At 38.7% G+C, this 13,648-nt stretch overlaps 1 protein-coding gene across 7 annotated transcripts in view; it reads right to left on the bottom strand.

Annotated features, from left to right (window-relative positions):
• GREB1L (GREB1 like retinoic acid receptor coactivator) overlaps window positions 1-13,648 on the bottom strand; it is a 131,307-nt gene that overhangs the window by 36,536 nt on the left and 81,123 nt on the right. For 3 of the 7 annotated variants that reach the window (XM_074549382.1, XM_074549393.1, XM_074549387.1), the window contains 6 exons: window positions 12,586-12,723; window positions 9,261-9,398; window positions 7,315-7,452; window positions 6,862-6,981; window positions 5,042-5,179; window positions 3,071-3,256 (listed from right to left, as the gene is read on the bottom strand). In XM_074549382.1, coding sequence (XP_074405483.1) covers window positions 3,071-3,256; window positions 5,042-5,179; window positions 6,862-6,981; window positions 7,315-7,452; window positions 9,261-9,398; window positions 12,586-12,723 — 858 coding nt within the window. Of the gene's footprint in view, window positions 1-3,070; window positions 3,257-5,041; window positions 5,180-6,861; window positions 6,982-7,314; window positions 7,453-9,260; window positions 9,399-11,046; window positions 12,563-12,585; window positions 12,724-13,648 lie in introns of those variants that run through there. The other 4 variants (XM_074549401.1, XM_074549407.1, XM_074549421.1 and 1 more) reach the window with 3 other exon arrangements.

Below are 13,648 nucleotides of genomic sequence, written 5' to 3'. Positions count from 1 at the left end.
AATAAGTGACAGGACAGATGGAAACCGCTCTAGTTGTGCCAGGGGAAGTTTAGACTGGACATTGGGATAAATTTCTTCACTGAAAGGGTGGTTAGGCATTGGAACAGGCTGCCCAGGGAAGCGGTGTATTCAGCATCCCTGAAGGCATTCAAAGACACCTGGATGTGGCAGCTGGGGATATGGTTTAGTGACGAACCTGGCAGTGCTGAGTTAATGATCGGTCTCACTGATCTTAAAGGTTTTTTCAAACTAAATGATTCAATGCTGCTATGATTCTATTCCATTATTCTATACAGTTTAGGTCAATATAATCAAATGTCATCCATTTCTGGATGACACTTATTTCTGGGTAGACGACCTTCAGGGTACATACCACAGGGTATGTACCCTTCTCCAACCACCTAAGACAGGAGAATTGCTGGAATAAGCTCTTACTTTTAGTTTCTGACTATCCTTTCCACTCAAAGCAAAGCCCTGCAAGAGCCTTGACTCTGGATGTGCATTTGGACATTAAAACTACAAAACACCTCTGGCTGTCACAGCACACAAAATCTAGAGCCAAAATGACTCAAATGCACCACAACAAGAAAGAAAGGAGAATGATTTCAGAATCCTAAACAGGAGGTATAACAAAGGCTTCAGAAATTTTTTTCAACCAGAACACAGACCACCTTAGCACTGCATAGGCTGAGATGGTGTTTGTAGAAATGGCAGTACAGTAGTAAAAAGCTGATGATTGCAAATGGTGGAATGTAACCCATACTGCAAATATGGGCATTCTGATATATAAAAACAAAGCTTGAGAACATTTCACCATGAATGCTGCCAAAGATAACAAATGTGAAATCTGAATAAGTCCTGGAGGTAGACTAAAAAAAAAAAAAAACCCACTAAAATCAAACACACTTCTTTATCTTTTTTTACTTATTCCTTCATCACAGTCAGTGGAATTTATTTATAGCCACACTACAGCTCACAATCACAGGTTTAAAAAAGGTTTAAAGCATCAGAAATGCATTTGGTTTTTTTTTACTTTGAGTTGTAATATTATCACGAGCTGCTCAGCTGATTTCTGAAAACACAACAGCATCATACTACAATTAAGGCTGCCATAATTTCACAAGAACACTGACAGGAATTCTCAGCTATATCTGGCTTTTTTTCCAAAAAAGGAACACTTCCATAGCTAATAGTCTTATCATCTGTGATCACAGTCATCTGCAAATACATTTTATACAAGTAGTGAGATCTGAAATAAATTAGGCAAGCCTCTCTTTCATGCTTTTGCCTGCTTTTTTATCTTTGCCTTTATCTTACTGTTTCGCAATATACTCTGGAGAAAAGAAAAACATGTTAGTCCTACTTTCTCAATAAAAAAGAGGCTTACATTAACAAATTATTAATTTATATCTGTATTGGTCTCTTCTTGTCAAAAACTTTTGAATCTGGCCATCCCCCACTCATTTATAATCTGCTCTGATTTAACAACATGGGACAAAGGCTACATTTCGGCGCAGCCGTCACAATTTCAACAGTTTCAAGTTAACAGCAATATTCAAACCAGCAACATGTTTTGATCCCCTCCTCTACAGAATGTTTTTACTTTCCTCCTCATTAGGCTCTTTCATCTTACAGCACTGGCACACGTCTCCACAAAAGGTCAAACAGCAAACTGTTCAGCTTTGCCCAGCTAAGAACAAAAGGCAAACTAAACACCTGCTAATAAGAGAACTGCTTTATGCTGAAGTCACAGTGCTCAATGAACACAATTCTGCTACAGAAGCTTTGCATGAAGCCTCCTCTAGTTTCCAGCAAGTATAGACTTGATGCATCCATCTGAAGTTAGACTTGCTCATGGAGCATGATTCACTGACTCACAGGCTTCAACAATAGTTTATTTTTAACTGGAAAGGCTGTTATCAGCTGGCTACAAATTTGCAAGCTGCCCCTATTAATCCAGAATTGTGCGAAGCAGCTGGTTTTACCACACACACTCTACAACTTCCCAATAAAGATGAAAATCTCAAATAAGAAATTTAAGCCCACTGAAAGAAGGTAAAAGAAAAATATCCGGTAAAAAATTAAGAAACCCCATGTCAGTTCTAACATGGCATCCAATGGACTAGTGAGGCAGAGAATGACAAACAAAGCTAACAAGTCACTTAAGAGAGTGTTGTTATAACATGGAAAATGGTTTCCTTCCTGTCTCCTCCACAAACTGCAGTGAAGTGTAAGCACTCATGGGTGAAACCTGCATGTTTGGGGTTTGGAGCACATTTGGTCCCCAAATTGTAGGGCTATCAGCAGTTGTGCTGCTTTTGGAACACCTGCATATTTCATACCATTATGTATTACAGATGCACTGTGCTATTCACAAAAGTAACTTCACACTCCCCTGTGATAAGTGGCATCTTTTCAAATACAAAAGTTAGGGTGAGACTACCATAGAAGTTTCCCAAAACTATCCTGCATTTTTAACTTCTAAAATCTTGCTGCTACCACTGTTCTTTTTATTCTAAGGTAGGGAAAATGACTGGGCCTGCAACAAGAGGAAAAAAATGTGGCTTGCAGATTTGCTCTCAAACATGCAAAAAGTCCATTTCAAAAACATTTACAAGAATGAGATATTCACTGAATCACTTGCCTTAGTCTGAATAACAAATGTGGTTTTCATGTAAACAGTGCTGTCACCAAAACAATGACAACCATCACACATCTGCCAGCATTTGTCACAAAACTGAATAAAACAGACCAAGTGTCCTTAGAAAGGGCCGTGATAACTGATGGTTTGATACCCTAAGAAAATGAGTTATCTGCATTGCAAATCCATTTCACAAAGGTGACCTGGTCAATCCCCATATGGAGAGTAGAAGCAGTATCAGCCTTTAAATTCACTTCACTTCCTCCGTTTCAGGAGCCAAGTGGCAAAGTCACACACACTAGATGGAGCCACTTGCCTCTCCCAGCCACAAAAGCAGCCAGAAAACTGGCCCTAAAAGGGATGTAAAGAAGGTATGAAGGAAAAAGGACAGTCTCAAATAAAACCAAGAACTTATGACAAATTGCTTACCTAGCTGGACAAGATACTGAATAGTTAAAAGTATCATATTCTCCACACTTAGCAGCTGACTGCTGGACAAGCCCAAGAGATCCAAATCCTTGTTTTCCAGCTGTGGAATCTTGTAGCAGTTCACCAGCAAGGGACTTACAACAATATCACCAACATTTCCATAGAAATAAGGTAAAGTGCCATAGCCTATGATAAAACAAACAAAACCCCCACAGAAATTCATAAAATTTGCCCAACATGAGATCTTGCACAATAATACATTTCCAAATATTTTCTTAAAGCTATCTAGCAAAATACACTGCACCAATGATTGTTCTTGGCATTATAATAGCTTAAAAAATAAATTATAGGCCAGTGATCCTCTGCTGTGTTTTACAAGAAGTGATCACATACATTTGCAAGAACTAACATTAACTGCATGATATCCAGCAGGGTAATAACTATTGTTAACCAAATACAGCTGAGAATATTATCTGTTTGGGTCTTACCCTGACCTTTAAATACAGATTCTCCATAATATAGTGTACAAAGAAAAAAAAAATCAATGAAAGCAAAAGTACATTGATCTTAACATTATAAAAGCAGCATAAGTCACATTAGCATTGATTCAGCCACTGTGGTATTGCTGGGATTGATTTCACTTTTTTTGCCACCTCCCCATTCTGTTTTCATAAACAGGTAAAATAAACATTGATAACTAAACATGCTATTCTGTAAGGTAAAGCACATGAGCACAGGCTAACTCCTCTTTTCCTTCAGAATGTTTTTCATGTCAAAAGAAGCATTTCCACAGAGATTTTGCCAAATCCATCCTTTTGGGTACATCTGGTTCTGTACTATTAATAGGATGCTGTTTCTCAGGGCCACTAACAGTTTAGCCTAACTGAGGACTTAATGGCAGCTCTCCAAGAGCCTAAGGGCTGCATTCAATTTGCACTTAAGCTGATGGCTGTAGGCACCCTCATCTTTAATAAGGAAGTGTTTCTCTGAAAACCATTAGAGCACCACGCTAGAGCTTTATAATCAGCTTCCAGAAACAACGCTGAGCAAAACAAGCCAGAAGCGTAACCTTATCCTTGACAGATTTACTGGTGTACATGGCCCTGGTAATTCTCCAGGAGCTGTGTGTATTAAAATTATCTGTGCAAGTCAGGACTTGGAGCACTTCTCCATTCCTTCATGGAAATGATTCCACAGACTGTTTTGACAAGCATGTTCTATTGACACTGAAGCTACTTTATATGATCTTCTGTACTATATTGGACCTAAATAAAAATAAATTATAGAGTGAAAAAAAAATCACTCATCAAAATTTTGGCAGCACCTACCTGACCCATCTATTTTAATTTATTATGCCCAAATAGCTCAGGTTGAAAGGCATATTCACACTAAAAGTCATACTCTTAAAGCAATGTCTTTCTAAGGGTTAACAAAGTAATTTTACAGCTAAAGGATTTTAAAAGCCTGAAGCCTGATCTGTTATCTCAATTGCTTACAAGAACTATGGACTATAAACGACAAAAAGTTAGTATGATTTACTTCTGTTTAGTCAGTGCAAACCAATTTTTTGGTTCTCATGTAGAATTCAGGGGCTTCAAGATCTGAACTATAAATGATGCAGGAAATATTTGCTTAGTTTACAAGTTGTTTATACCAGAAAGCTATTTCCATTACTTGGAAATTGTTCTCTTTTTGGGTTTTACAAAAATCTTATTTGTATAAAACTTAGATTTGGCCAGTGGTTCTGCATAAATTTGACCTAGTGGTGACCTGTTTGCAAATCAGGTTCTCCAGAAATCGCCTGACTTTCAGTTTTAAATATTGAGCAACTAAAGGAAACTATCTGTGACAAACCAACTTTGTATTGTACAGGACCAACAAAAAGAGAAATAAAAACCTTTTTCCTGGGGAGTGTGTATTAGTGTGTATTAGTACAAAATGCAGCATTTGATTCCCCAGTGTAAGACTTACCTATCAGAATCACTGGTCTGACTCCCGAGTTATTCAGCAGGTTTTCAGGAACTATTACAGTCTCCCCTGCTGGGATGGGTTGAGGCTGTAAAATTCCAGTTAACATGGATTGAGGAACTGGGACTGACAAAAGAGGCTCTATAAAATAAAGAAAAGAGAGACTTCCATTACTAAAAGGCTCATACTGTGATTTGGCCTTATGAACAAATAAGAAAAAAATTACTGCAAACCACTTACTGTAATAAAATTCAAAAGGTCTCTGCATTTCCTGCTATAGTTTTAAGTAATTTAAATGAAGAGCCTATATCCTCCTGTAGCCCTACCCCTAAAATAAAACTTTTTCTGGCCACTGTATTGTTGGTGAGAATGAGAGAGCAAAACACAGGTTTGAATATGCATCTTCAAACAAAGCCAAGTACTAAGCCAAAAGGCCACCCTCCAATACTGCTTCTCAATACAAGGGAAGAAACTGCTTTGACTTCTGACCCAGAATATATGTAGATAAGAAAAATAAAAGCAGGCCGAAATCTCAAAGTTGCCCTTTGATAGTTGCTACAAGAATAAAAATCAAGCTTTACTCATGAAAGAGCAGCAGCAGCTTTCATAAACAAAGGAAGCCAAGTGCAAGAATTTTGTAATCTGCAATCAGGTTTCAGAGTAAGGCCTGCTTCACAAGTTTCTTAGGCTTCATTTGGTGGTCTGCAACCGCTTTTTCAAACCATTCCACCAAGAGAAAAACATCAAAGTCAAGATGAATGAATGCATACCTGAATGTTCCACATGGGGAAACTGTTTACCCAACAGAAAAAAGTACTACTAAAGACTCATAGAAAATGAAGTACACAAGAGAGGTAGCAGATTAGTGGAGACAAACTCAACAAACAGGGGAGATTGCCTTATGTCTCCAGCAGGTTTCTGAAGATAGAAACTGACAAAAGCTACAATTTGAAGTGTTCAGAAAAGCAGGACTGCACTACCATGTAACCCTCCTCCTGTGATGAGTATCTCTGAAAATAATTTCAAAATATCTTAAAACCAAGTCCTCAAGAGCAGAGTTAAAAAAGCATTGTGCATATTGATGAATGGCTTTTTTCACTCCTTGGATGCTTATTCTCTCACTCTATAGAGAGAAGAATAAATAACTCCTTATTTCCCTTTAGAAAATATGCTAAATCTCACAAGTACTGAAAAGTACTCAAATAGAGAATGAACAGTTATGAATAAAGAGGTATCTACATGGAAATCAAAGAATACTTGTAATTAATTCTATTTCCTGCCATGATATTAAACTCCTACAGCTTTTCCATGCATGAACTGAAGATCACCTAGTGTATCACTATCAGTGTCCTTTGTTAGGCCAAAATTATGTAAAGCTGTTTTTCCCATGCAGAAACAGAGTGTACAGCTTCTGTATCATCCCACACCACACTGAAACACGACAGTCAAGGTGAAGGCTAACGAAAAATCCTTGAAATATATTAATATATCCATACACCTGCACAATTTTAGAACAACTGAGTTACAGTTGGGGGAACCATGGATTTCTTTTTTAATAATATTATTTGCCTCTTCTTTTCCTCTCTCTCCCCCAGCAGTTTTACTTCCCCTGTGTCGCATCTTAGATTACAACAACTGGGACCTTGCAATCCTATGTGCTTTTCTGGGGGCATGGTGTACTTAAATACGCCATGATGTGCTTAAATACTTCAACAAGATCAGTTATGTTTGCTGTGTGACACGTGAGAGGTGCAGCACAGGGCTGCTGGGCTGGCTGAGTTCACGTTTTAACAAATGAAATGTCGGTGTCATTCAAGTTTTACCTGTTCTTGTCGCAGGCCGGATCGTAGGAACAGGTACTGCTAAACCAGGAGGTGGGACTGGGGACCCAGGAGACCATCCTCGGTGGCGTTTCTTTGGTGGTCCAGAACTGGACATGGATGCTGGAAGGAAAGCAAAAACTAATTGTAAAGCCTGTCCTCCCAAATGACCAAATTCCAGCCCACCCTGCATTTCCCACCAGTGTTAGCAGGTATCACATCGCAGTGCGCCAGAGGCTCATACCTAGATTCACATAAAAGCAGACTGTGATGGGAAAACCATTGTCACCTGTGTTAAAATGTCCAGCATTATCATTAATGGTCATGCCAAAAAGCAAATGGATCTGTAAAGACTGAACAGTAGGAACAGCTACAATCGGAAGAAGAACAAAATCACAGATTTCAAGCTCACCATCAATGCAGCTTAGAATAAAAAAACAGAGAGGTTTTCTTTACCTTGATCTCCAGCTGCACAGCCAGGACTTGGAGATGTTGAGTGAGGCATTGGCCGAGAGACTGTAGTACTCAAGGCATTATTTCTTCCTCCATTAGTGTTTCCATTAGCAACATCCGTGGCACGCAGTGAAAGAGGAGCTGAGTATAATAAAATACAGAGTGTGTGGCTTGAGACAGTCTTGAAAACAAACAAATCAAATAATACAGCCACACACTGATGCAAAAGATGCGTGACTGAGAAAAAACATACTCCAGGGAAAGCATGAAATGTATTTGGCAGAGAAACATTCAGATTGCAAAATCCAAGCCTTGAAAAGGGGTGTCCAGATTTCAAGGTGAGGAGGGATAGGTGGAAGAAAAAATGCAAAGAAAGCCCCACCAAAATACAATAAAAAATCACACACACACAATTTTATTGCAAAGTTTGTGATATATTTCCTTATACAGTGAATTGTTTTTAAAAAATATACATCACTAATTCAGTTTGTAAAGATTTCTAAGCCACAAGTGGCTCAGAAATTTCCCCCCAGTCATCCCTATGCCATGCACAGTAATTCATTACAGGGCTCTCATCTAAAGCCTTAGCAAAGCACACTGGGCAGGGGAAGACAGGGCAGTTTGCTGCAAAGTGTACATAGCCTGAGCATTACTGAGGCAAACCATGCTTAATTTTGCTACCTCTGCCTAAGGTGATTCTCCAGTCCCAGCAAGCCTGACACTCTGGCAGGACCTGCTATATCCACAACGGGTGATCACCAGAAGTTGCCATCACTCACCGTTCTCATTCTTTTTCAGAACTCAGTTTTTGCAGAAGAAAAAAAATTGCATAAACTGCCAAAATGGAGGCCAGTGGAAACTCCAGTTCCTTGCTGGTATCAGCCAGCTTCACAAGGATTCAGCTCCCAAGAACACATTCCAGGAGCAACACCAGGAGATGGTGCAGCAGCTGGCTGATGGCAGCTGCAACTGGAAGTGTTAGAGATGTGGTATGCAGCTTAAAACAATGCAACTCCCCAGCTGCAGACATCCAAATAAATTCTGGTACAATTGCCAATTACAAAATATGAATAACCTCACTTGCCCATTGTAAGGCCCTCATTTCTACTCAGAGTCAACAATTTTATACGGGCAGATATGGTGGGCATGGGTCAGTTAAAGTGGTTGAAAAGCTGGGAAGAAATTTCAGTGCAAAATAAAATCATACAAGTATGGAGGGGGAAAGGTATTTTGCACAAAGAACTGTTAATGATTTATTAGCCACAACATAATTGTGTTATGTACCATAACAGTATATATAGTATTAAATAGCAGATGTAATACATAATGTATAACATGTAATGCTCATGTGCATATATAAACTAAATCAATTGATACATTTTCTTATTCAAGCACACTGTCCTGCAATAAGTGTGATGATTTCTTTTTTCTTGCTTAAAGACAAATCACCTAATCAGATTACCTCAATAGAGTTCAGTGTGGGACTTAGATGTCACAGTTAAGAGTAACAATTTATTAAACACACAATAGAGAAATAAGCAATTAAAACAGCAGATATATTAAAACTCCTTAAAACAAGACTAAATTCCACCAAATGTATGTGGAGGAACTATAAATGTTAGAAATGCAGAACTGCATACAACTGTACAACATACATACTGAGGCAGGAATCAGAGTGATATTAAGAGGTGACATTTATGCTCTCTTACAGTTAGGAAGAGAGCTCCTACCAGGATATTAAATCTGAGAGCCAAGGTGTGGCTCAAGCTTGGGAACAGTACTAACTGCAAAAATTTCTGTGCCAAAGACTGCAAGAATATGACAGTTCTGGAGAATGCTAGCGAATGCTTTCCTTTCCCTTTTCCGCCAAAAAAAGAACACTCTCTTTTCTTGGCTGTTAAGCTAATGATTCCCTTGGCTCTCAGATGTTTTGGAAAGCAAAGCCATACCTGCAGCAAATGCCTTTCCTACGAGCTGTACTGACAGAGCCAGAGGTTTCACAATGTTCTTGTTCCGGGATGGGTCTTGTGTTCCACTTAAGTTAACAGCAGCAGAAGATGATTTTGCTGGACTGAACACTGAAGAATCTGAGAACAGAAGTTGTTTAATTAATGATTAAAATTTACATATATATATAATTTTTTTATTACATACACATTTATCAACACTCATCTCTGCATAAATTGCAAACAATTTTTTTACACTCCTAAGAAATTACCATGTATCTTTCAGGAGTTTTAACAAACACTTAACTGGGCGTGTCTATAGAATCTTATAATCCACTGAACCCATGATTGATCTCTTCCACAATATTTTGCACTCACACACACTCAAAAAATATTTTAACTGTAGAAAGGGGTATCTCATTGCTCCTCAAAATAGATTCATGGGATAGGCAAATAAATGCAGTTTTCTCATGGCTCACATGAGGAAGCTAAGACGAAGAGCTTATTCTTGCAGCCAGCAAGCATAGGGAATAAGCACTGGAATAAGTTACTTAAAAGAGGTTGTGGAATCTCCATCACCTGAGATTTTCAACAACAAGCTACTGAATCTCTATCAGACACGGCTAAGCTTGACTAAGGGCAGAAAAAACCAAACCCAAAAACATAGCCTCCTTACAGCACTACTGTCTATAAAACTATAAAAAGGGTATGCTCATTTATAAATCTGGGTAAAAAATTAAGGGCATTTGAGCCCAAACTCTTTGCATAAATTAACAAACTTCATAGAGCACTCTACCACAGCTAAAACCTATAAATCTTATTTTATAGAAGGATAAACTAAAGAACAAACAAATTTGAATATTTGTCCAGTATCAAACTGATTCTAAACCTCTCAACATGTAAGTTCCTATAACGTCAGGTATTTCATAATTGCAATTTACTTCAAGAAAAAAATGACATTCAGATGCTGATACACTGGCAAATCCAAATTCTTATAACCAGAGTGAAAATATTAACTCAGCATCAGTTCAGAAAGGAGTCTGCAGCAAGTAGGCAAAGGAGGCTAAGTTCACCTACAGATGTCCCAGTAAAACAGCCAGCTAAAGAAAACAGAAGACAAAGACCAACTTGATCTGCCAAACACATTCACCCTCAGGCCACACACCATTTGGTGGAGGAGGGTGGGAGGAAGCTCTTCTTTGCCAGACAGAGCAACTGACATGAAGGGCAAACACAGAAGCCTCTGCTGCTGCTGCCCCACCAGAAAATCTCATCCATGTTCACAGGAAATACACTGAAAGGCCAACAAAATAGACCACCGGGTCTGGGCCCTTGGAGGGAGATGCTGGTCTGCCATTAAATATGATGCAGCAAATATGCAGTGTTAAAATTTCTTTAAAGTAAACTGTCCTGAAGCTTTGGGGATTTTTTTCGTCCCTCACCTCTAATTGTAATATATTTTCTTGAAATTTTATCTGTGAATGTAGGTGTGGCTGGTATATGTTTAAACATCACTGTGTTACCTAATCAGGACTTATAAAAATACCAGTTATTAAAATTCTTCATGTTTCTCTTGTAAAGCCTTGTTTCTAGTTGCTTAACATGTGAATTGAATTTTCCCCTCAAGTGTCTGCCCAAAACCATATTTTTGATACTGTCTGCCCATAACTACCTACATATATCTTGTAGAACTCAGAGATTGAACTGCTCACCAGAAACATTTACACAACTTTTAAAGAAAAAAAGGGTATGAGTTGATGATGAGCTGAAAACAAGTTCAGAAAACAACCTGCTAATAAGTAGTCCTGTTTTAAAACAACCTAGAAGCCAACTCCAGTAGAAAGAGCTTTGCAGAATCTAGAAGAGAAAAAGCCAGAAAAGCCCCACATCATAGGTGACACATCAGAATTTATGCCACTGAATAAAAGGTGCTCTCCCCCCTTCTCCCAGTCACAGGGGATTCATGAGTATGTATGTGGCATTATCTTCACTAGGAGATAACAGGAGAAGGAGATGAAAAGGTTTTGACGAGCATGACCTAGGAGTACAAACAGTGACACACAGAAACACCAAGCACACTGAAAATGGCAGGGAGTGATAAGGAGAAAGCCGTATATAAAAGGTGTATCTCAACTTGGCAGATACAATAGAAGACAAAGCTGTGTAAATATTAGAATGCTTGTTGCTCCAAATAAACAGGTTCTCATGCATCTGCACAGTTCTCATGCCTGGGTCTGGAAGCCAAGGGATCATGCAATGAAATGCAGCAGATGTGTTTTAACCACACTGTCATTTAATTTTACCCAAAGCCCAAAGCATTTTGCTTCCTCAACAGGGACAGGGGCAACCACCTGGGAGAAGTGCCTCTGAAAATACTAATCAGTGATTATAGTCTCATATGAATGCCTGTGTTCAGCTTTTGTTTATTACTCCTTTTGACAAACTTTCTAGGTGTAAAAAGTATTTTAACCATCTTGCTTTCTATCTGTATTTCATTCCCTTTAAAGAAACGTGTGGTTTTGGACATTCATATCAATTAATAACAAACAGGCCATTTTCTCTTGCTTTTAATTTTTTCAAGAAATAGCACAAACAGACACAAAAACATATAACAGCATAGATGAAGCTGCAATAAAGCAATGAGGAAGGAAGCTCAAACAAAAGCACTCTGTCTACTTGCAATAAATAAATAGATACATGATATTAAGATGTTGCTTCTTTGTCAGTCAATATCTATTTGATTTTTATATTTCCTCCTTATTTAAGGGTATCATTAATAGCTTTCTAGAATAGTTGTGAGAGACCTGTTAGCTCACATACCAAAAACCCACTGTATGCATACGGCGAAATTTCAATTCTAAGTACACCTTTGTGTGCAATAAAATTTAAATAAATAAGGAAATTAGCAAGTAAATAAAATAACATCTGGTCCCCTCTCCCTAAAAGGAGATTATTCTCCTTTTCCAGACAAATACCCTAGTTTATATACTAAGGAAACACTTCCCTTCAAAGATGTAATTGAAGATTTTTGAGATGCACAAAAAAAATTAATGAAACAAAAAGGTTACAACAAGAAGGGACAGAATCAAGTAACTTAATCAAAGACTGTTTCATGCTTTTACATCAATTGTTGTTTTGAGACTGAACTAACCTTCAGCCTCACCTGGATCTTAATCTTTGCCAAAGCAAATTTTGAAAGGCATCCTCTCCAGTGTAATCTCCACATGGCTCAAGGTAAATACCCAGTTGTTTACAGCATCCCTGACCCAGCAGTGGCTGAGGTGACTTACCACCCCCAATGGTTCTTTACAGCACTTTCAGCTCCTACCTGTCTGAGTGAACCCTGACTTGTATCCATTAGCGGATCCACCCTCTGGGGTCGCGGACGGTGACACCGAAGGATTTGGCTTAGCAGAGAGGCTAGCAGCAGATGATTGCCTGCTTCTACATTCTGCAAATGAAGCAGCTACAGTACATATTAACAAGGCCTCCTCCCAGCAGCAAAGTTCAGCAATGCGGTGGCGAAAGGCGACAAAATGTTAGGAGCACACACAGAGCATGAACAACAAACAGCGGCAAATGGCAGCACCCAAGGAAAATACGGATTCACAGTTTTGTCAACTTTGTCTCCTAATTAGGAAAACCTCCCTGGGGGCCACTCAGGGGGCCAGGCAAATACACAGCAGATGCTGCAAAATGGCAAGAGCCCTCAGATCACAGCTTCCAAGAGATTTGAAGGTATTGGGCGTGTCCCAGAGACTCAGAGACTTCTGTGGCACAACCTGTATACAAACCGTCATATGTTGCCCTTTAAAAGGAGAAATTGTGCTGAAACCAGATTTTTAATATGCTTCCACAAACCTTCAGGGAGATCTCAGTGTTGTTAGTGTCTGTCTGGATGAAAACTGAGTTGAAGGAGGAGAAAGTCACCTTGAAAATCACATATTAATCCATTTTTAAAACTGAGATCTAATCAGGATTTAAAAGAAGGGTTTAAGTGTTTAAAAGCCTTCTTCTTCTAATTAGACCTATAACGTAAGTAAAGAGTGAAAGGTTACCAGATGGATGGCAGCAATACAGAGATAGGACCTATCAAAGTAATGCCCATGAGGTTGACTTTTAGTTGATTTTCTGGATTTTCATGGGTGCCCAGAGCACTTGCAATTAGTATATAACCAAAAGTGGAACCATGTGCTTCTTCCACATGAGCATTACTCCTGATGGCATTTACCAGGACACACACCAACTCCAACTGCAGTAGCATCAGGAGGGGTTTCAGAAAAATGATTCCAGAAGTAAAATAAGTTCGCCTTTGTCTTTATTTGGGACTTCACTACCAAATTAAATATTTGTGTCATTTTTGTGAAAAAAATGCTGTTGAAAAGCAACAT

Source organism: Zonotrichia albicollis, chromosome 1 (genome assembly GCF_047830755.1).
Source record: "Zonotrichia albicollis isolate bZonAlb1 chromosome 1, bZonAlb1.hap1, whole genome shotgun sequence".
Taxonomy (NCBI): Eukaryota; Metazoa; Chordata; class Aves; order Passeriformes; family Passerellidae; genus Zonotrichia; species Zonotrichia albicollis.
This window is presented reverse-complemented; position numbering and strand designations above follow the sequence as displayed.